General features: G+C 39.8%; 1 protein-coding gene across 3 annotated transcripts in view; it reads left to right on the forward strand.

Moving 5' to 3' along the window:
- The window catches only part of ARHGEF37 (Rho guanine nucleotide exchange factor 37), a 92,057-nt gene that overhangs the window by 47,402 nt on the left and 19,666 nt on the right, over nucleotides 1-24,989 (forward strand). For all 3 annotated transcript variants that reach the window (XM_067463720.1, XM_067463719.1, XM_060765054.2), the window contains 5 exons: nucleotides 10,110-10,321; nucleotides 11,024-11,147; nucleotides 14,142-14,289; nucleotides 16,635-16,834; nucleotides 24,350-24,480. In XM_067463720.1, coding sequence (XP_067319821.1) covers nucleotides 10,110-10,321; nucleotides 11,024-11,147; nucleotides 14,142-14,289; nucleotides 16,635-16,834; nucleotides 24,350-24,480 — 815 coding nt within the window. The remainder of the gene's footprint in view (nucleotides 1-10,109; nucleotides 10,322-11,023; nucleotides 11,148-14,141; nucleotides 14,290-16,634; nucleotides 16,835-24,349; nucleotides 24,481-24,989) is intronic.

Here is a 24,989-nt window from a genome sequence, read left to right on the forward strand (position 1 = left end):
GGCCTCCACATTTTCTCCCTCTATTTTCCAGTTGTCAATCATTCTTGTTGCCATAATCTTGGTTTTTTTGACGTTTAGCTGCAACCCGGCTTTTGCGCTTTCTTCTTTCGCCTTGATTAGAAGGCTCCTCAGTTCCTCCTCGCTTTCGGCCATCAGAGTGGTGTCATCTGCATATCTGCGGTTGTTAATGTTTCTTCCAGCAATTTTCACCCCAGCTTTGCATTCATCCAGCCCCGCACATCGCATGATGTGTTCTGCATACAAGTTAAAAAGGTTGGGTGAGAGGATGCAGCCTTGCCGTACGCCTTTCCCAATCTTGAACCAGTCTGTTGTTCCGTGGTCAGTTCTGACTGTTGCTACTTGGTCCTTGTACAGATTCCTCAGGAGAGAGACAAGGTGGCTTGGGATGCCCATCCAACTAAGAACTTGCCACAATTTATTATGATCCACACAGTCAAAGGCTTTAGAATAGTCAATGAAGCAGAAGTAGATTTTTTTCTTAAACTCTCTGCCTTTCTCCATTATCCAGCGGATATTGGCAATTTGATCTCTACCTTTTCTAAACCCAGCTTGAACATCTGGCAACTTTTGCTCCATGTATTGCTGGAGTCTTCCTTGCAGGATCTTGAGCATTACCTTACTGGCATGAGAAATAAGGGCCACTGTACGGAAGTTTGAGCAGTCTTTCGCATTTCCCTTTTTTGGTATGGGGATATAAGTTGATTTTTTCCAGTCTGATGGCCATTCTTGTGTTTTCCATATTTGCTGGCAAATGGCATGCATCATCTTGACAGCATCATCTTTTAAGATTTTAAACAGTTCAGCTGGGATCCCGTCATCTCCTGCTGCCTTGTTGTTAGCAATGCTTCTTAAGGCCCATTCAACCTCACTCCTCAGGATGTCTGGTTCTAATTCATTCACCACACCGTCAAAACTATCCTCAATATTATTATCCTTCCTATACAGATCTTCTGTATAGTCTCGCCACCTTCTCTTGATCTCTTCAGCTTCTGTTAGGTCCCTGCCATCTTTGTTTCTTATCATACCAATTTTTGCCTGAAATTTACCTCCAATGTTTCTAATTTTCTGGAAGAGGTCTCTTGTCCTTCCTATTCTGTTGTCTTCTTCCACTTCCATGCATTGCTTATTTAAAAATAGTTCCTTATCTATGGCTCTGTAGCTTTCCCTATTTTATTCTTAACTGTTCCATTTCTGCTCCCATTTTAGCATTCAGTCTGAATGGTTGAAACGACAATACAGTTGTCTTTCCTATTTTGACACACAAGTGCATCATGGTTAGCAAAAGTATGGTATAAATGTTGCTTTCCTTTTCCTCCCCCACACAGCTCTTGGTTAAGTGCTTTCTCCTTGTGTACTCCCTCACCCACAATTCCTGGCCTAAGCTCTTTTTCTCAGATTACCAAGTTGGTTTCAGATATGTGAATGTGTTTATTCTTATCAGTCTATAAACTGGGGGAGACATTCAAATCGTGTTTTCCAGAAACTCAACCCTGTTCTCTGTAGCTATAATGAAACCTCTGGATCAGTTTGAAGGCAGAGTAGTTGAAATCATCATTGTACAAATATTCATGTGACTTGGGTGTGTGTGTGACAGAATCAGAGTGCTAGAATATCCCTGGGACCCATTCACAGTACACTATTACAACATTGAGATTCCACTTGAACTTCCAAAGCAGCATCCTATTAAAAAAATTGCAATTAACAGTTGAAGGAGAGGTTTCTCAAACCCTTAGCCATCCTCTGGTACCTCTGAGCAAACTACACAATCTAGGATGCCATGAGATGCAACCACAGCAGTTAAAACAGAATCATACCACATCATCAGATGGGCTGATTTGCCCATCATAATCCACTTGGTCTCCAGTTTTTGTTGCTACTAAGAGGTTGCAACGTATTTTATCTAAGTTGTTGTAAGGATCAATGTTGTTTGTGCTATAACTTTAAGTTGCTGTAAGGTTCAAGGCTGTTTGTGCTACAGCTGTTTCAGTTAATTGAAGAGTTAATTGGGAGTGTTATTTTCATGTGTATAAAGATAGCTACTGTGTGTTTAGTTCTTGGCCATTGTGCGTTTATGCTATTGTGCATCTATGCCTCTGTGCCGTTCTGCTTTGTGTAAGCCGGGAACTATGCTGCAGATGTCCTGCGAAGACACAGCCATGAGAAGAGGACAAGGATTCCTGCTTATCTCAGCTGAGTAGTGATATCTCTCAGAAGATATTGTTTCATGTTACTTTTGTGGAAACAGTAATCCTGCTACTTTGTTTTTGTATGCTGCCAATACTACAATATTTTCTTTTCTACTTTAAGCAGAAGTCTCGTGTGTTTTTCTTTTATGAGCCAATTTCATCACACACACAGTTAACTGGGCTAGAGTCAATCTGCATGCTACTCATGCTAATGCATGACAGTTTTGACACAGAACCCATTACATGATACACAGGGACTTCTGGCTGGGCTCCGTGCTGAAAGGGGAGAGCAAGCAGCATACACCTGCAGTTACTCAGGAGCAATTGGGGGCAGCAGGGCAGCAATGCTTCCCCCTATGGGATAGGGGTCCAGGTAAATTGGGCGAAGTGGGGCATGGAGCAATGATATGTGGCAAATCCATACACTTCGGTGATGAGGCCCATCATCCTATAATTCTTAAATATGAAAGGCTCCATAAATAATATTTGCTTTCCCTTTGGATTGACAGTTCAGCAGTGTCAATTTTTCTAAGATTTCACAGCTGAAATCCGACCAAGGGGCTCTCCTTATGATGCCAATAGAGCCGGGGTAGGCAAGGTTTGAATGGAGGTACTGAACTGCTCTGTGAATCAGCTGCTTGCAGAAAGAGGCACATGCAGAATCCAAGTCAGTGGGACTCGAATCTGGGCAAAAGCTTGCTAAATATTATGGCAAACTAGAACCAGGGGGTGGGGCTCATTTTGGCAGCATGGCAGGCAGCAAACAACTGCCAAGAAACTGCACTGGTTGCTACTACCTGTTGAACACATGGCATATATGAACCATCTAGGACCTTAAGATCGTTTGGGAGGGCCCTGCTCTCATTACCGTCTTCATCGCAAGTACGTTTGGTGGAGACAATGGTGGCCCCTTGGCTATGGAATGCCCTCCCTATAGATATTAGATCAGCCCCCTCCCTTTTAACATTCTGGAAAAAAAGTCAAGACATGACTTTTTGAGCAAGCGTTTGCAAATGCAGAGTAATTAACATAGGACAACGGAACGACTAGACCACGAGACCAGACAACATTTTTAACTAGGAGACACTATGGATTTATATTTTATTGATTCTGTTTAGTTTTTATTATATGTAATGTTTTAATTGTATTTATGATATTGTAAGCATTGAATTTTATCCAGTATTTATTTATTTATCATGTCATCAGCAACCAGACATTTGTATTACATTTTTAACAAAAACAAACAAACCCACAGACAAAATACAGAATTTGTAAGCTTGGTAGTTGATTTGTAAGCTTGGTAGTTGTCCTTTGACCAGTAGCTGGCCATTTGGAGTGCCTCTGGTGGCCAGTAAACCTAGTATTTTACCCAGTAAACCGCCTTGAGTCGCCTGCGGGCTGAGAAAGGCAGTATACAAATACAGTAAGTAAGTAAGTAAATATTTTTCCAAACCCTGTATTTCTGAGGATTGTTGGAGGTTCACAAATTTATGGGATTGATCTGCTCTCTCCCAGGTTGTAGATGCTTTGCTTGTGGGTGGGCAGCAAGAAACCATATAGGTCTTGATGCTGTCTGCCCACTTCTTGCCTTACTCCAAAAGGTCCAGTAAGTCTTAGTGCATGAATCCACTAACTTATTGGTATGCCGGTGCTGTATAAGAACAACAAACATACAGAAAATTTCTATTGAGTATGGGAACCAAAAGGGATTACAATAGGTGAAGATGGTTAGGAGGGCAGTATAGGATCAGAATGATCATGATTATAAATAAAAACCTGCTGGATTTTTCTTCTGCAAAGGCCTTAAAATCTGAGAGAAACTGGAATAAAAGGGAGGTGAACTAAATGATGCTCATGGAAAATGCATGCTGGATTGTGGGATCGGCTGAAAAACAGGTGTTTAAAAAGTCCTCTTTAAATTCGCAATCGGCCAAAAATGCACTTCTACAGAGTACTGTAGATCCTTTCAGTAAAAACCCAAAAAACATGAGACTTGGTTGTGATAGGCTGGTGTGAACTGCTCTAATCCTCATTTTATAATCCTGAAATAGATGATGCGAAAGATAAACAAAAGGGGCCACGGACACACAGGTGGCTAAATGGAAGCACAAGAAAACAGTAATTCCCACGAGAACTCTCTTCAACCATTCTTTTGTTCTCATATTTACAAAATTAAATAGTGGGTACCAGCAAGGCAGGCAAGTGATTCCCAAAGGAAAACTGAGCAAAAGAGAGCAAATGTAAAGGCAGCAGGAGAGTGAGGAGAGATAATGACAAAAAAATCTGCTTGTGTGCACATTCTTATGTCCACATCACCATTTATCAGATGCATCACATCTCGGAGAGTCAATTGAAAAAAAAAAAAAAAGAGCAAACTTCTGGCGGATGTCCCATGTCAGTTTTGCAAAATCCGCTAAAACTAAGCCATTTTGGATTCTGGGGGACTATTTACCGAGACTGAGAACTCTGTGTCTGGACATTCCTTAAGGTACCGTGATTTTTTTGCCCCACTTCTTTGGATTAAGAGGCTGTTTGGAAGGGTTCTAAAATAACCCTTTTAACATGTATTTTTCCTCCGACCCTGCGATCCAGTGCACATTTTCAATGTGCATCATCTAGCCACCCCCCTTTTATCCCAGTTTCTTTTGGATTTTAAGGCCTCATACTGTGAATATAAGGCTGGATATACATTGCCCTATATCCCAGGATCTGATCCCAGATTATCTCCTTATCCCAGATTATCTGGCAGCGTAGACTAACATAATCCAGCTCAAATCAGTTAATTTGGGATCAGATCCTGGGATATAGGGCAGTGTAGATCCAGCCTGCTTTTTGCTTTTCAGCAGTTGCTTTTTAATTCCATTTTAAAGCCTCTAAAACATCCATAAACCAAACTCAATACAAATAGAATAAACAACACCACACCTGGTGCTGAAATATTCTCATACAAAGGTGACCCAGTAGGTGTCAAAATCTCTGGGGAAATGAGCATGGTAAGGGTGCCAACCTCCTACTTCTGCCTCTCTGTTTCATTAATAAACAGTTTTAAATTATTCAAGTAAATGATGCTTCTGTAAAAGAGCCCTCTACAGTTTCCCCATTTAGATTCCAAAGATTTTTAAATGTTTTTTTGCAGCTACTGGCCTGCAGTGAATACAATTGATCATCATCAGCAATCAGTTAAAAATAACCTCACACTATGGATATACAACAGAGTCTGGAACATAGTTTTTGGATGTAATGCTTTGATGTAAGGACATGGTTGTGTGCTGCATGGCGAAAGGCAGACCATTTGCTTTCGCATGTCTTTTTTATATAGATTATTTTCATCCAAATCTTTTAGTTCAGTTGGGTGAAACAGAGGTTGGTGCTGAATAAGAAGTATGCATGTTGCTCATTTTTATATGACATCCAGAAATCTTTTCTCAAGGCAGAATTTCAGCTGAAGGGATGCTGATTTCCATGCTGCATACAAAGCGAACGTGTAGTCAATGGAAAACATTGTTTTCTTCCACCCACATTTCCAAGCAGTAAGGAGCTCCATAGTTGCAATGCATATCATATTTCACTTTCTTCTGGAAAGAGGCTTATTAGCATTTTGTAGCAGTTGTACTTGTTTATTTACCATAACTGTCTAAATGTGTTTTGCTGCCTCAATTGGAGCAAGCAATGGTAGCCCCTACCCACTCAGACCAAAAAGTATAGTTCAGTACAGGTATGTTAATAAATGATGCAAGAAGTCCACAGGCATATATCTCAACCTCTGACAGTAAAATGCAATAGTACCAATTGAAATAATTAAGAGTTTGCTGTGCATTCATTCTGCTACACAGCTGCTGCTTAGAATCATTTCTGCACTGTAACTAATAGAAAAGTGTGCCTTGTTATCTAAAAGTACAACAGGTTGAGCGCAGCTGCAGATTATATCACCAAATTAACTTTTTTCTTAACTGTCTGCAATCAAGTCAACTTTGCTTTTTGGCAATCCCAAGAATGAGAGATTGTTTGGTCCATTCTTTAAAAACTTTAATATCCTGCCTGAAGGAAAAAGGCTTTTAGCCTGCTGCTGGAAGGACAACAGGGAGGGCACCACCAAGAATTCACAGAGGCCAGGGGCAACCACTAAGAAGACCCTCTGTTCCACCACTACTTCCAATGGTGCTGGAATTGAAGGACCTTTCAGAGTCCATGTTGGCTAATATAGGGAGATATGACATGCCAAATAACCAGGCTGTGAGCTAAATAGGGCTTTATAGCCTTTGCTTTGAAATGAGCCCAGAAACACATTGGCAGCAAGTGGTGTTGTTGTAATAGGGGGGTTGTGTGCTCTCTTTAGCCAGCCCCAGGTAACGGTAGGACTGCAGCTCTTTGGACCAGCTGAATTTTCCAACATTCTTCAAAAGCAGCCCTAAATAGATCGAATCACAGTAATCCAAACAAGATGTTATTAATGTAACTACTAACTAAGGTATGTACCACCATAGAGATGGCTCCTAAGTGTGTGTGTGTGTGTGTGTGTGTGTGTGTGTGTAGAGAGAGTGAGAGATCACTACCCTAAAAATATAGTGAAAAAGTATTAGAATCTAGAAAAAAATGAGAAAGGACGTGGAAAGGTTAAGTTTGAAAATATTGCAACTTCTAACAACACAGAGCTGTTCTGACTCTTGTTTGTCCTTCCCCCTGCTATCTTAAACCATGATGTATTGGATATAACCATATAATCAATTTAAAAATTTGCTCATTATAATTGAGGACTCAGAATATGCTTATTCTATGAAGAAATTTTTAAAAGGACAAAATGTATTTTATTAAGGTCCCTTATGCACTGTCATATAATCCAGAACATCAAATCAGATAATCCACATTATCTGCTTTGAACTGGATTATCTGAGTCTACACTGTGAGATAATCTAGTTCAAAGCAGATAATCTGGGTTTTATGCAACTCTGTAGAAGGGGCCTAAGATGTAAGGAGATAATTAATGTGTATACTTGTGGTCAGCAGTAGTCTCTAGACTGGCAGGAATGCTAATCTGATGAACTGTGAATATCGACAGCATATGAAATCATCTTTTATGAGATAAGACTTTCAAAACTCCTGGTAACCACAGATGGTCAAATTAACAAACTTGTCATAAAACCTACTAAATTGTATTTGTCACCCTTTATTTCTGCTTTGTTCCTTGAGTAGGTGTACCTTGATTCTGACATGAATGCCATCAGTTTTGTACAACTGGCCCACCACATTTGTGGATTTGACTTTTGTGGATTTGATAATTCATAGAATTGATTAAATGTTCTCTCTAGGAATCTTGAAGTCCTTAAGTGTGGCTTTATGTCCAATTTCCTCTGCAGGTTGACAGTAAAGTTATACTGGAGGACCTAGAGATTCCGACAGACGAATATTTCTAAAAAAAAAATCTAACTCCTCCAGTGTGATTCTATTGTCAGCTTCCAGAAGAAGTTGACCATAAAGTCATGCTAGATGACCTATAAATTCCCAGAGAGGTATTCTCCCAGGTTAATTTTTAAAACTGTGGTTTTTCACATTCACAGGAGTCCTGTGTTCCTAATTCTAGCAAATGTGGAGGGCAGGTTGTAGTTGTTCATACTTCCAGGAATTATATCCTAAAAATAAAACCATATAGAACGTAGAGTGAATGCTGGGTGTCTCATGAAGCAATAATCCATAAGTAAAAATGTTTTGAAGGATTTTCTCAGCATCCCAAGGACGCAACAAAACCCACACTCTTTATTGAATCTTTATATATGTGCCTGATGCAAAGCTGTCATTTTAAGTAATATAGATAGCTGAAGTTGATTCAGAGCTGTTTTCAGGAAATGGTTTTTGGTCTATTGGCAAACATAGCTTGGTCGTATATTCATGACAATTTTATTCATGTGTTGATATACCTGAGTGTATAAGGCCAAAAAATCAAGGTGACCACTTTTTATGATGCATTATAGACCAGTGGTTCATAAATTGATGACCTTGAGTGGGCAGAATGCAATTCTAAGAACTCTCAATTCTTGCTCATGTTGATTCAGATTTCTGGGAGGTGAAATCCAGCAACATCTTGGGGTTGATGTTTGTGAATCACTGTTCTTAGAAAATATACAAATGCTAACAGAAGGAGCAGTAACAACACTATGTAGAATGCTCAAAGGGCCAAATCACATGTTTTGCACAACACCTTATATAACTTTCCTCTGTCTCAATAACTCTCTTTCCTTCCCCTTCTTACCAGGCAAAGAAGTTTCGTTCATTGAAGGGGCTACCAGTTTGTATAGCTGGCTTAGCCCAATATCAGACAGTTTTTCCACTAAGACCTACGTGCCATGAAGTTCTATCTATAAAACGCTATGCCACATAGATTCCCAGTTGCACATACTCATTTTTTTTTTGCAAAGAATCTGTGCACAGTGAGTGGGTGGATGAGAGCAGGAAGGAAGTGTGTTATATCACACAAGCCCCTCAGCCCTATTTCTTCTGCAATCCATTTTGCATGAACCATATGTGAAAGGGAAGGCACACATTTGGAAGAAAATGAACTGTGGGAGGTTGGAATAATGAGCAGAGAATTGGAAGGTGATGGTTAACCATCTTACATCAGACTTTTTTTTTTTTGTTCAAGACCACCCCCATCCTCTCCTCTTCCTCCTCTTTAGAATTCCTTTTTCCACCACAAAGTTGGAGCAATTGGAGGAAGAACATAGCCCTGTGTAAAGGTTTAATTAGCACCATCATTATGCTGAATCAAGATTCCAGATTTATGTGTCTGCTTGCATTCAAAGCAATGTGTATTAAAAAAATTACTCACAATTGTGTTTGGTTTCCATCAGTTCACATCACAACCCTATTAAGTAGCAATCATCATCCTTTCACAGTAACTCCCTCTGAGTTTGTCTTGATATGAACGGTAGAAATGGGAACAAGCAAAGTGAAAACACAACAAAACCATTGATTCAAATAAGTGAAAATGAGGGTATCATTTATATAAAATTGTTAACATAGAAGACCTCTGCCAATTTATCATGACTTCCAGGATCCTCAGTCATCAACTCTCAAGTTTTGCAAACTCAGGGCCCAGAGCTTGATTGATTGAATCAATCCACCTATACTGTGTTTTCCCTCTTTTCCTCTGCCTTCTACTTTACAAAGTGTTATTGTCTTCTCTAATAAGTCATTTCATCTCATGATACATTCACAGTACGACAACCTCAGCTTAGTCATTTTGGCTTTGAAGAAGAATTCAGTCTTGATTTGCTCTAAGATCCGTTCCTCATGTACCTTTGGCAGTCCATAGTAGCTATTGAATTTCTGCCTATTATCTTCCCTGTCCAGCTTTCACAACCATACAAATAAATTGGAAATACAGTGAAGATTCAGTCTTTGATTTTTAATAATAACATGGAGAAAGTTAGTTAAAATTTCTATTCTCTTCATCACAAGTTCCTTGTGAGTTCTTACATGTTATATCTATATTACAAACAAGGGACTAAGCCAATAAGTTGTCTACAGATATAAGCCTTTATAAGTTTTTATAATCTAAACCACTTATGGGGGTTCAGCAAAAATGAAGGCAGTAAGAAAAGAGGAATATTGCACTACAGGTGGAACTGATTCAATAAAGGCTCTAAGTTTACACTTGATGACTTGTGTCCTTGGATGTCTATCATTCATAGGATCACCATTAGCCAGCTAACTTGAGGACACATGAAAACAGCAGATTGGGTTTCAGAGCCAAACCAAGAATATCCAAGGAATTTCCTGGGTATTTACTCAGTCTCTATAATACATGAGTTTTATGTTAAACTACTCAAAGTCACTTAAATTACAATCTTGGCTCAGGTTTTAATAAGATCATATTGACCAAAGCTCACTTTTATGCTTTCTTTACAGCTCCTAGCATGGCAAATGACAACCCTGAAGAACTCCCGGCCACAGAAGCTCCTGAGACTGACCAACATATATATGACCCAGTGTCCTGCCCTGACAGAGTGGAGCAGAACCAGCGACTGGCAGTTGAAGAGCTCATCAACACAGAGATCAGCTATGTACATAATCTTCAACTGTGCATTTCAGATATACATAGACACCTCCAAAATAAGCAGGTGAGAAAAAGAGAACTAAGCCTCAACATATTTATTTGGAAATAAATGTTTAAAATGCAGCAGTACATTTAAAAGCCTCTGCGGATTATCTTAAATTGTATAAACAGAAATGCATTTCAGAGATGAAAAAAGTGAAGCGTTCAATACTTTTAGTGACATTCAAAGTTATGTGTTGGTAGTACAGAGGGAAAACTGACAGATAATTTGACTGAATATAATCCATATGAGAGGATACTGCACATTGTGGGCTGCGATAGTACATAATTTACAAGCAGTTTTTATAATGTTCTGTAATTCTTTCAGCAGGAACAGAGAATGCATAGATATTCAGAGGTTTTCTTGAAGATTACTTTTGGATCTTGTTTCCATAATGTTTCTTCCATAGTTTATAATTTCCAGAATCCTTAGACAATGTGATCAGTGAATTCTGGAAATAGTTCAGAAAAGTAACTTTCCAAATTCTGAATTCCTTTAGTAGGCGCTCAGGGGCTACTGACTCTAATAGCTCTCCAGTTCTTTGCATTAATTTTGTAATAACTTGATCTACTTCTCTGCATTCATAAAATAAGCAGGTATTTGAGATAGTATTGGGAGAAGAGATGGAAGAGACTAATCATTATGCAAGTCACTTTCTTGTATAAAATAAAGGCACATGCTTAGCACGGAATAGGACATTGTGCACAGTCCTGTTGTGTTTTTCAGCTGCCTGAACTCAACCTGGAAGATCTGTTCTCAAATATTGATGATGTTCTACAAGTTTCCAAACATTTCCTACAAGGACTTGAAGCTACAGTGAACCAGGAACATGATCAGCTTTTTCGTATCAGTGAGTGGGAAAATGCCTATGGCTAAGATCATAGATCAGTTAGGCAGAATATCAAACCACAAGAGAGACTTCTGCTGTTTGTGGTGGAGAGGGAAGGGGGGGGGGCAACTTTGTGATGAAGGAGCAGGTGGTCATGGCTCAGAGGGATTAAAACAAAACCAAAGGTGTACTTACACATGGTATCTTTTTCCCCCCTTTCCCTTGGAGCCCGGACCAGCTCCATATACACTGTCTAAATTGTCTCCTTCATATCTTCTCTTATTACTGGCCAACAGCAACAGCTTGATATCTTATGGTATACAAATACAGTGAATAAAATAAATTTTGAATGCGAGTCAGTCTGTATTAGGTAAGGTTACACTCCCGCTGAAAACCCAGGTTTGCAGTTTGTGGGTGCTCCTGGATTCGGCTCTGAACCTGGAGGCCCAGGTATCAGTAGTGACCAGGAGTGCATTTGCACAGTTAAAGCTAGTGCACTAACTGTGTCCGTTCCTAGAGAAATCAGATCTGGCCATTGTGGTACATGCTTTGGTTACATTCCAGGTGGCCTACTGTAATGCGCTCTACATGAGGCTGCCTTTGAAAAGTGCTCGGAAACTTCCATTGGTCCAATGAGCAGCAGCCAGACTGCTAACTGGGGCTGGCTACAGGGAGTGTATAACTCCTCGTTTACGACAGCTCCACTGTCTGCTAACATGTTTCCGAGTGTGTGAGAGATAGGAAAGTTAAAAAAATAGGTAGCTGGGAAGAAGGAAAGTTGGAGCAAATACAGTACTAAATCGACCATAGATGGGGGGAAAAGATAACACAGGAAGAAGACCAGGTGGAAAAGTAGGCTAGGGGTGGGGAATAGAAGAACAGGGAACTGGGTAAGAAAGGACCAGCAAGGAAGGATCTTCTGAAGAAATCTCAATGCACTCAAGATGAAGGGGAGCAACTGTGCCATATAAAAGGGAGAAAATATTGATGGACAGATAGTTGAAGTCATAAAGAGGCTAAGGAAATTAGGACAAGGTAGGCAGTGACATGAAAAAGAGAAAGGATATAAAAGAAGCAATGAGTTATGAGGGTAAAAGTTTTTTGACAAGTGGCAGTAAGCGCGCGCCGGGGGTGGCGGTGGGGGTGGGGGGGGGGGTGACTAAAGCCTAGAAGAGCTATTGTTGCACCGCAGGTCTTCACCTTGCTCAAAGCACTCACTAGGAAACCAGACATGGTAATAAACAGTTTATTGATAAAACACATATAAGAAAGGGCCAAAGGCACCTTAAGCAAATAATAGAGTAAAAATCCAAGTATGCCTATAGAAAGCAAGTCCTATAGGCAAAATGTAAATCCAAAAACACTAGCTAAAACTTGAACACTAATCCAGCAAACAAGGAACAAAACAAGAGCATGAATCCATAGGTAAATCCTTAAAGCAGGAAGCAAAACTTGACTAGGAATCTTGGGCTGTGAGCTTAGAGTATGAACCAGGAACAGCATAGGAGTTTCCCACTCCAGTAGCAACGTTGCTTGATCTGAAATCCTCACAGCTCTCTCATTTAAAGACTGCAAAACATGAATGCATTCTTTTGACCTCGAGAGACCCACTTCTGCCTCTCCTTCCCATTGCTTTGCTTGCACCCGAATTTCTTCCCCTGCATGAGCAGCCTGGTATCTCTGTCTAAGCCAGCTGTTTCTTTGGATGAGCTCATGTTATCCTCCCTTCCCTGCCTGTCAGCTTCCAAAGCAGTTTCATTTCCACACTCAGAAACAACATCTTGCTCCAAGACCTCTTCTGTCTGGGCACCCACAGAACCATCAGGCCTTGAGCCCCCAAACCCCTCATCATCAGCAACTGGCTGAACTACAACAGCTATACTCTATGCAACTTCAAACAGGGCATGGCCGTTTTCCTTTTCTGCGCCTGCCAGTAGGCCATATAGCATGTTTCAGCACACCTGAAGTTACATGGTGTCTTTTCTGGCTGCCATTTTGGCCAGTTTTTAACCACTCCCCCACTTTTTTGGAATGACAGGGGAGAAAACTGTTGCCTTTTGAGAGATTGGGGTTATTTGGATGCAAGATGTTCGAGGGACTTCTGCGAGAACCTGGAAGCCATATTTAGGGGCCTCAAGGGCTAAATGTTGTCTGCTGGATTTCATTTTGTGCACATGCTCTATTGTCTATTGTTCTCTGTCAGGAAAGAGAATGGTCAGGGAAAGTAACAAATCATGCAATGGCAAAATTACTAGGGTAAAGTTTTAGAATAGGGAAAAACAACTTCCACAAATGAGAAAACCGTATTGATTGTACTGATGGCTGTAGCTCCTGCTGCCACATTTTGTGCCTTCTGTCTGTTTTTCTGTGTACACATAGACACACTCCATGACTGCTATCCATTGTATCTACCATGTCACTAGCACATTAAAGCCAAAGTCCTCAATTTGCCTTTGACAGAAGGCACGCGGGGAGGGTGTCTTTTAAAATCAACTGATGGACATTATTGGAAAGTTTTCAGTGGTGTGAATCACTCTCCAAACACACTGTATGTTTCCTAGTTTAAGGAAGGTGACAGGTTTATTTCTTGCCATGACTGTAAAAGTGGAGAGCTTGCAAAAAGGTAGCTCATAGCCATATATTGCCCACCTGGATTTAGCCTGCAACAGGGAAATTGTGGCTTTTACTGTCACTTGTAAAATTGCAAGCCAGCAACTTCGAGAAACTAGCAATGCTCAATAAACAGTGGCTGATAGTTAATCAACTCTGCCAAATTCTAGCCACTAGTTAGTTTTTGCTTTAATTAGCCAAATATTACTGCAGGTCTCAAATCTTTTCAGTAACATGTGAACTTTCCCTCATATATTCCGGATAAATATGGAAGAATTAATTGCAAAGGTTTGAGGACAATTTTGTAATTATTGCTTTGATGGCCTTTGATATTTTTCATGGGCATCTGTCATGGAAATCTGACTGAATCATTGATGTTACTGTCTTATAACTTGGCCACTGTAGGCACCTTATTCCAAGACTTCAAAGAAGAGATGGAGAATGTCTATAAAGTGTATTGTGCCAACTATGACCAAGCTCTACTATTGCTGGAGATTTACAGGAAGGATCCAAGATTGCAAAAGGAGATTATAGATACACTTATTTCCACAGTGTAAGTAGTTTTCTTGGGGATATTAACAATTGAGTGACCCACGTACTGAATGTGCTAATGCCTCTTATAACTGAAAACTGTGTTGGATGCCCTATTCTTATTGACATGATTGACTCAATTCAACATTGTTTGTGAATCAAATAAGAGAGTTAAGAAAATTAGAATGCAAAGTAAATAATAATAATCAGAAAATGGATTTTTTTTATTGAACACTCAAATGCATAATTCACTGTATTGTTTAAGAACATGCCATACTTGGACCTACTGATCTAACAAGTACAGTTATGTTATTGAATGAGCTTTCTGCAATATGTAGAAATCCATTTATCCATCCATCTATCCAGTCTGTATGTATTCTTCTGATAATAATATTATTCATTCTAAGTATTCTGTTTAAAGCTGGTAGGGCTGGCTGGTGACAGTTTTCTTTTCCAAATAACTAAGGAAAACAAACTGAGTAAATCTGCCAGTGTCTGCATACATCATGCCAGTTAATGTCAGCTGATGTCAGCTGATGTTTCCTTTTCAATATGGAGGAGTTTTACCATATTAAGGTTAGAGTGTGTGTTAAATGTGCAAAAACAGGATGTCTGCTTTTTCAGCCTATTCAAATGTATTTTTGGAAGTATATTTTTAAAAAGAAGGAAAGCAGAAGATTGTGAGCCTTGCCTTTGTGCTAATGCTGTTGCAAGCACCTATTATTGAGCACCTGTGTTAGAGAAGGATCAGTCCCAGAATGAGTTTGTTAGCTAAACAAACATGACACTGTGCGATGAGGCAAGGCCTTCAATCAGTGGCTGACAACATCTGGGTCACTCCATCACTTCAGCTGACTGAGACACTTATCTGAGTGACTGACCATAGAGGTGACAGTTTTCTTTTCCAAATAACTAAGGAAAACAGACTGAGTAAATCTGCCAGTGTCTGCATACATCATACCAGTTCATGTCAGCTGATGTTTACTTTTCAATTTGGAGGAGTTTTGCCATATTAAGGTTAGAGTGTGTATTGAATGTGCAAAAACAGGGATTGCTTGACCTTCCTGCTGTAACAGATTATTGGTAGTTCCCAGCATCCACAAAGCACTCTGCACCTGCATACCCATATTTGAAAACATCTAATGCTAAGTGGTCTTTTGGCTCTAGCCCTGTCCTTTCTAGACAACTGCAGATCAAATCCTGTTAGCTTTTGTCCATCATAGTGGTACTGTGTACTGAGGATGATCCTGACAACAGAAGGAAGGAGAGGGATTTTCTAAGTCTGTAAAGGACCACTTGGAGAATCACAGTTACAGATAAGCAACTTTATCTTGTTCGTGGTCTCCATAATTCATGATATAGAAGGAGACCAGGCAGCACCATGACTTATGAAAGGGATCTTCAAATAAGTGAGAGAATTCAGGGTTCCAGGGCTTTCCAGCTCAGGTCTTAATCACCAAGAAGTTAGCCTTCTTGGCCATCATTCTATATTCCTTCACCCAAGTAATCATAATCTAACAAAATTCACTGTTGGAAAATATGATGACAGTTGGCTTAGCCTAGTTAACCAGAAAATTGGATTAGACACATTTATGGAGGATAAAGTCTGTGCCTATTACCCAGGAGACCAAGAAATTCTAGAATCGAAAAAGTCATTTTAAAGCCATTGTATGTTACTGAATCCTGGTTGCTGAGTAGCAACTATAAGAAAAGGTGTCTCTTCCCATGCCTTGTTGATGGGCTTACCAAAGGCATTGTTTGGCTAGGCTAGTGGTGAATAATGATGGATGCACTCTTTCTCCAGTCTTCCAGGGCCATTCTTTTATTCTCCTATGCTGCACTGCAGGAAGTAGATACCTTGGATGTGATGGCATGGATGGCCACATTTTTATTGTTGATGATACAGCAGCAGCAAAACCCTGCAAATGGCTACGTGGCATCTATAACCTAACTTGGCAGTGATGTAATTGCACGGCATTAGGCTTGCAATGCACCAAGGCCTACACAAGTCACCTGTCCTGATTCAGGCTCATTCTATATGAGATCTTTATTACCTAAGGTTCTGTATAGTGTGTAATGAGGATCTGTGAGTAATGAAATTCTCTATTCTGCATTTATAATCCCAGTTTGATGCCACTTTCAGTAAATTGAGATACCTGAAAGCATTCTGCAAAATGAAGCTACTTTGCTTATGAGCCATCTCTGTCCTGGTAGCAAAATATTTTTTCAACTTCCAGCAAACCAGGTACAAATAAAAAGGCACATTTTCTACTCTTCTAAGAGCAGAAACCTGGGGAGTTAGGTGTTTCTAAATGCCAGAAAGTTCTGAAGGTCCTTTTAATTTATATAGATATTTTTCTTGGACAGGCCTCACACTAGTGCTTCAGACCTGAGCTTTTTCCTGGTGATGCCAGTGCAACGGATCACAAAATATCCACTCCTGCTGCAGAAGATTTTGGAAAACACTCCAGAGAATGATAGTGCCTATGGAGCCCTTCAAGCTGCTGCTTCTGCTATGTTAGATGTCAATGTCAATATCAACGAGTACAAAAGACGGAAGGAAGTAGGTGAGACTTGCCAGTGCTTTCTTGTGCCTTCCCTTGCATAGCTGCAAGAGGCCTGTATTGCAAGGCTGGTTTCAGCCACATGGAGGTATTTCTTCCACTGGAACTGTTTGGCCCTCTAGATGTTGGGGTGGCAAGTCTCATAATCTCTAATGATTGCCCATGCTAGCTAAGATTTCTGGGCATTTACGTGTGAAATATGTTGAAGACCAAAGGCTCACAATTCCTACTCTGTGTGGTATGCTTGCTATCTCACTGCAGAACACTGTGGCCTAGATTCTATGAGTTAATCTGCACATAGCTCAGAATCAATAATGGCAAGGAGAAATTGCTGACAATGTAGAAAAAGAAACAAAAAGTTGAAAAAAATGTTCCATTCGTTGTTTTTCTTATTCTTTTTGCTGAGTAGTTTTCTCAGCTGGTGCTTGTGGATTCAGATCTTAACCATGGTCTACTGCAGCATTATCTGCAGATAGTTAATTTCTCATGGACATGAATGGCCCCGGCCCAGTTTACTTGTCCAAATGCGTCTCCCTTTACAAACCACCATGAAGACTAAGATCTTCTGGGGAGACCCTGCTCTTGGTCTCACCACCGTCATAGGTGCATTTGGCAGGGCCTCCTCAGTGACTGCCCCCCAACTATGGAACTTCCTTCCTGGCAATATTAGATCAGCCCCCTCCCTCTGTTTTTTAGAAGGATGGTGAAGGCCTGGCTGTGCGACCAAGCCTTTGGGGCAGGGCAATGAGGCAATAATAGAATGGTGTCCTGAGGTGGTTTTATACAACTGATTTTAAAGTGGATATAAGGGATTTTAATGTTTGTATATATGTGTGTGTATATATGGTTTTATGTCCTGACATTGAATGTCTGCCGTATATACGTTGTGCTCCACCCTAAGTCCCCTGCAGGTTGAGAAGGGCAGAATATAAATTTTTCAAATAAATAAATAAATAAATAAATAAAGCCTTTCTTGTAAGAAGATGCCTTTCAGTGAATATGTTTGTTTTTTGGAATTCAACTGCTAGCAAATCAATAGCCTGAGAATGGGATAAAAGATCACTTGCCAGAGGAGGAAAGGAAAGTGAATTTTTTAAGAGAAATAAGTAGAAAACCTTGCTGTCAGGACAGAGATTAAGTTTAATCCTGGTATTGGTCTTTTCAAGTGAACATTTTTGTTGCATTGATTATTATGATGATGATAATTATGCTTGTAAAGATGTGTTTATTATAAAGTGTTATTTATAATGTGTTTAGACTGTATTTATAATGTTTATTATAAAGTGTTATTTATAATGTGTTTAAAACTGTATTTGTGGTTTACATTTGTTGCCATGGCCTAGCTGTGAGGGATAGGTTGCCATGGTGACAAGACAAGGCAGAAGAGGAGGTGGGCGGAGCTAAAGGAGTAAAAGGTTTGAAAGTGGCAGTTAAGCTCCAGTCCGGTGGAAGAGACCCGGGGAAGAGGATAGCCAGTTAGGGCTCTGTTGTGAAGCTGTGAGAATTCAGTAGTTCCTAGAATTCGTGAATATTTCTTCAGCAAGAGAGCTGAAGGTGTTACCTTGTTAGATTGCTTAGGTTAAAAGAATCTAACAGAGGGGGTTTTCAGGATTGCCAGTAAGGAAAGACTGGTGATCAGTGGTTTGTTCCGAGTATAGGGCAAACAGTGTGGACATTCACAATAGGGAACTCTGAAGTAGTATAAGCACTTCACTAAAGAAGAAGTTTGTAGAATTGTATCATCAGAAGCATGTATCTCAAACCAGCCATTTTGTAACATCAAGCCTTGTGCCAAGTTCAAATTCTCAAAACTGCAACAATTACGTTCTGTTAACAATAAATCTTGTTCTCTTTATATTTCAAACCTGCCTCCTCGATTGCTGTCATGCTTGGTGCATTCCACACTACCAAAGTCACCTCACAACACAACTAAAGATAAACAGAGACCTAAACCAGCGTCTCTAAACATATTGGTGGCAGCTTAATTGATATCTAAAAGAAGGTTCCTCACAGAATATTAGTGGCATTCTAGTGAGATTAGCGCTGCTTCTTTACATTTCTGTTGACAAGCGGTGGGATTAGTGCTTCTTTACATAATTTGGTGGCAGACGACGGGATTCGTGTAACAACTAATCGAGTGCCTTAAGTTTAATTTTAAAATAAGTTGTGAGGTAAAAGTTGTTGAAAACATGGCTACCAGGCGGCAGAGAAAGCTGGCTGAAGAAAGAGAGGGAGACCAAGGAGAAAGTTCGGGCTCTGAGATAGAGACAGAGCCAGTGCCTATGTCAGAAATGGCTTATAAATACAAACTGGAGATGGAGGAAAAACGATTAGAGATGAAACGATTGGAGGTGGAGAGAGAGGCGAAACAAAGAGAATTTGAAGAAAAACAAAGGGAAAGAGAGTTTGAAGAAAGACAAAGAGAGAGAGAATTAGAACGGGAGTTAGAATTGAAGAGAATGGAGTTTGAGCTAGAAAAACAAAGGTTGGCTTTGGCACAAACATCCAGTGTTGTCCAGGAAGGGAGATCTGGAGTGGATACCCCAGATTTGACAAAGAAATTCCCAAAATTTACCAAAGGAGATGACCCAGAGAAATTCCTTATATCTTTTGAGAGATGTTGTCAAGATTTTGGGTTAGCTAAAGACAAATGGATGATATACCTAAGGCCTCAGATAAATGAGAAGCTTTTACAGATTTATGGACAGATGCCGGAGGAGTCTTGTAGAGACTATGATCTGTTTAAGAAACAGGTTCAACAGGAATATAGATTGACTCCTGAATATTATAGATTTAAGTTCAGGACGTTGAAGAAAGATAAAACACAAAGTTTTGCTCAGGTGGCCTCTAGATTGTCTCAACTGTTCGATAGTTGGATAAAGACGTCTGAGGTAGAAGATTATCAACAGCTGAGGGAACTGTTGAAATTGGAACAATTTTTCCAATTAGTTCCTTATGAAATTCGTTGGGTGATTCAAGATCGCAAGCCATCCACGATTGTAGAGGCAGCGGGTATGGCAGATCAAATAACAACCTTGAAAGAAGGATTTAAAAGGGAAGATCTGCCAGGGGACAAAAGAACAAACAGGCAGCCATTTTATTCACAACAAAAGCGCCCACAGCAAGAAAAGGGTGCTGACTTAGAAGACACCACCTATAGGAGGCAGAGTGTAATAAGACCAACTGCTCCTGAGGTAAAACGTCGGTGCTATCAATGTGGAAAATTGGATCATATAAAATATCAATGTCCTCTGTTAAGGAATGAGAAAACAACCCTCTTTGTGAATAAAATGAAAGAAACACCAAAGGCAGAACCGGTTACTGTTGCAAAGGAGAGTTCAAGCTCAGAGCCTGGAGAGAAACAATGTTTGTTCATCCTGTCAGGCAGCCCATCTAAGGACTATTTAGAAACCATTTCTATTGATAACAAAGACAGGAAAGGACTCCGAGATACAGGTTCCGAGGTGTGCATAGTGCATCCCGAAATAATACCTCAGAGATTTCAGCAGCCAACCTCTGAAGTAAGATTAAAAGGCTTAGGTCCTGCGATTCCGACAGCGGTCGTGACTTTGCCAATACAATATGAAGGATGGAAGGGTGTGTGGGATTTTGCAGTCAGTCCTGACATACCATACCAATGTTTAATTGGAAATGATTTGGCTGAGGAGATTAAATACTGTAAGATGGCGTGTGGGGAGAAAAAATGTATCAACAAAAGCCCTGAACAGAAAGCCCTGTGTTTTGCCATCCGACAAGATGGGGATGAGAGCCCAGAAGCCAGTGCTACAGTTGCTAAGGTTGTTAAGAAGACAGGAGGAGTTGAGGAAATTCAACAGGAACAAAGAGCAGAAGAACATCCCTATAGATTTATTGCTGGAGATGGTGTTCCAAATATAAAGTCAGAAGTGTACAGCCAGGAGAGACCATGCAAACGAGGAACAAGCCCTGCAGCAGAGCCGATTCCAGTGGCTGATTATTTGAGAACCAGTGAAGAGAGTATAGAAACAATAGGCCTGGAAAGACAAGTGATAAACTCTGAGGAGAAAGAGGAATCCTTGACCTTAAAAGATGTATTTCCTTCAGCGCCACGTAAAGAAATTACCTCAGCTGAACTTTTTGACAAAGACAATAAAATAAAATCTAAAGGGAAAGCTGAAGAAAAACAAACTCTAGATGTGACAGTAGAAGCTGATGCGAGTTCAGAATATCCAGGGGTCTTCTGTGAAACAAAGATCCATACATCTGAAGAGAAAGTGAACAGAAAGAGAAGATTTGGCCATGTGTCGGAAGAGAGATCTCCTTTATCCTTGAACGGAGAGGAAGGAGAGAGTGGAGGCCGAGCTGATGGACTGTCAGGAGAGCTGATGTACGCAGACTATATTGGTGGTGATAAAAAGAAAAAGCTGCAATTTCTAGCTTTAGAAGTTTGTCCAGATAGCAGTGATGAGCTTGCCATGAAGAAGGACAATATTCGTGTTCGTTCTTCTAATGACAGTGAATTCTCTTCAGTGCCAAGAAAAGATGCTAGAGGAATTCCAGATTATTCACTACAACCTGATGCTTCATGGAAGCAAGCCATTGTTCAAGCCCTGAAAATCGATGGAAACAGAACTGTTCCTGATAATTGGAAGGTCAGATTAAAAGAAGATACCCCAGCAACAAAAAAGAGAGGAGAAAAGACTTGCAGACATCGTGTGAGGAAGAAAACCATATCTCCAGGTAATCGAAAAGACATCAAGAGACAAAAGAAGAAACCTAAAAAGAAGAAACGAAGAAGTGGAAAAAAGAAGCTAAAAGATCATCATAAAGAGACATTGCTGTAGACAGTTGGTCCAGTACAACTGAGGTTGTGTTTGAACCATGGGACATTGGACACTAAGACATCTATGTCAATGATCAAATGTGGGAGTTTAACTATTGTGTGGGCTATTAACAAATTGGAACCATATATATAGAGAAAAGTTATGGTATGGTATATAGATAAATGTCTTATAAATTGACCAGACTAGGTAGAAGGTCAATTATATATGTTAATGAGATAGAAACACATTTGGACAAGGATATTTGATGTTGATATGGAGAATTGGATAGAGAATGATCACAGATAGATCCAAATTATATAAAGGTAATGTATGTGTAATATAGTATAAAATAGTATAGTGTAATATTTAAACCAAATGGGTATACTGTTTTATTATAGACTTATAAAATATAGGATGTTATTACAGTGGTGAACTGTATATGTTTCATACCATAGATATAAGATATAATCCCATTATAATAAAGTGTGGTAGGTATATATGTTTTACAATAGGCAATAGATATTTACGAATATATGTATAAATATAAAAATGTGAGACTTGGATACCACATCCATAGATGATACTAGAATTTCGTAGGTTAAAGGTTTGTATATAGGTATAATTGAAATGTACTTAACTATGATGTGTTTCCCTTTCAGAATTGATGTATATATATTTATTGTTAAATAATATGTGGAATTATTTTTGCCATTCTAGGATTAAGAAATGTGCAAAAATATATTTCTGGGGAGGAAGGTGTAAAGATGTGTTTATTATAAAGTGTTATTTATAATGTGTTTAGACTGTATTTATAATGTTTATTATAAAGTGTTATTTATAATGTGTTTAAAACTGTATTTGTGGTTTACATTTGTTGCCATGGCCTAGCTGTGAGGGATAGGTTGCCATGGTGACAAGACAAGGCAGAAGAGGAGGTGGGCGGAGCTAAAGGAGTAAAAGGTTTGAAAGTGGCAGTTAAGCTCCAGTCCGGTGGAAGAGACCCGGGGAAGAGGATAGCCAGTTAGGGCTCTGTTGTGAAGCTGTGAGAATTCAGTAGTTCCTAGAATTCGTGAATATTTCTTCAGCAAGAGAGCTGAAGGTGTTACCTTGTTAGATTGCTTAGGTTAAAAGAATCTAACAGAGGGGGTTTTCAGGATTGCCAGTAAGGAAAGACTGGTGATCAGTGGTTTGTTCCGAGTATAGGGCAAACAGTGTGGACATTCACAATAGGGAACTCTGAAGTAGTATAAGCACTTCACTAAAGAAGAAGTTTGTAGAATTGTATCATCAGAAGCATGTATCTCAAACCAGCCATTTTGTAACATCAAGCCTTGTGCCAAGTTCAAATTCTCAAAACTGCAACAATTACGTTCTGTTAACAATAAATCTTGTTCTCTTTATATTTCAAACCTGCCTCCTCGATTGCTGTCATGCTTGGTGCATTCCACACTACCAAAGTCACCTCACAACACAACTAAAGATAAACAGAGACCTAAACCAGCGTCTCTAAACATATTGGTGGCAGCTTAATTGATATCTAAAAGAAGGTTCCTCACAGAATATTAGTGGCATTCTAGTGAGATTAGCGCTGCTTCTTTACATTTCTGTTGACAAGCGGTGGGATTAGTGCTTCTTTACATGCTTATACCCTCTTTTTTCTCTCTGAAAGGAGACTCAAATCAGCTTTATAAAGTTTATATCCTATGTTTTCTCTAATTAATCCAAAACATTGTACATGGCTCTTCTCCTCTTTGCTCCATCCTCACAATAACCCTGTCAGAAACCTGGACCACCTAACTTTTCAGCCAGTACACTAGATGAACTCTTAGTGTAATATCTATGAATCTTTAGCTAAAGATTCAGAAGTTGTGCAACAGCCTGCTAAGTATATATTTTCTGCCTCTTAGATTTTTTTTTGGGTCAAGAGCTACTTGAGAAACTTCAAGTCGCTTCTGGTGTGAGAGAATTGGCCACCTGCAAGGATGTTGCCCAAGGGATGCTCAGATGTTTTGATGTTTTACCATCCTTGTGGGAGGCTTATCTCATGTCCCCACATGGGGGAGCTGGAGCTGAGAGAGGGAGCTCATCTGCGCTCTCCCCGGATTTGAACTTCCAACCTGTTGGTCTTCAGTCCTGTCAGCACAGGGGTTTAACCCATTGCACCAGGTGGTGCCAAACAAGCTTTCCCTCCAGACTATTTGGGGACTGGTTTTTGCTATTTATTTGTAAAGTCCATAGTAGAAGCTAAAAATGGAAATGGAGATATTTTGGGATGATACAAATCAGACATTGGAACATGGAACATGTTTTAATATTTATATTGGAAAGTGCTTATGGTACTTTTAGAGGTTGTATATTTTATGTCATGGCCTTTTGGCTAGTACAATAAACCATTCATTCTATTTATTTGTTTATTTTTATTCATTTGTATCCTGCCTTTCTCTCAACATGGGATTCAATGTAGTTTATTACTAAATTAAAACAAGAGAGAGCTGAAAACATATTTTAGAGGCAGCTGGTGTTCCAGAATAATTCAAAAGATAAAGTTTCTCCAGGAAGGCCTCAGAAATAAGGTCCTCTTTCATTTTTTTAATCTGGGACAAAGCTTTGTATGGTGCAATGCTTGTGTTGTCAGATGCATAGGACTTTCTTTCCAGCCTTGTATAATGTGTGCTTTTCCTGTTTCACTCCATCTTATCCATGTGACTGGAATCAGCAAATAAATATAACAAGCCTGGTTACCTGACTCTGCGGGACCGTCTGGCCCGCTTGAACCCACATTCCATTGCCAAGAAGACCACACGACTGAGCCGCCTCTTCATGCATGAGGCAGGAATTGTGTCTAAGGTGGGTACTGCACATTGCATTCTCATCTTGTCTCCTGTTTTAGGTTATGTTCCCCTTTCATGTGGGAGGCCTGGCAGTGTTCTAGAAGTGTGTGTTGTGTGTATGTGTGTGAAGGGGAAGTAGAAACAAATGGGAACTGTCTTCTCTTGGGAAAGAGTTCTTCAGGTGCCCACCTTCCATCACCCATAGCTTTTATGCCATCAAACTGAACTCACTGCTGGCTCTTGGCCGCTTCGTATATAGTAATAAGGAATTGGATTTTAGCCTCTCTGAGCTCATGGGTTCAATTTCAGGATTGTGACACCAGTCAGAAGCGATCACATAACAGCACTTGCTTGTGACCTGGCTGTGGGTGTTCCTTGTGTAATGAGTATGACAACATGACTCATTTATCTCAGCAAAGCTTTTGCCTGTCTTCATCATACCCCTGTTGCAAAACACCAGGCAAACACTGTGGCAGTTTTGGGGAGGTTGGAATGTTATGACTATGCTTCAGACTACCTTTATCA

Source organism: Anolis sagrei, chromosome 2, assembly GCF_037176765.1.
Source record: "Anolis sagrei isolate rAnoSag1 chromosome 2, rAnoSag1.mat, whole genome shotgun sequence".
Lineage (NCBI taxonomy): Eukaryota > Metazoa > Chordata > Lepidosauria > Squamata > Dactyloidae > Anolis > Anolis sagrei.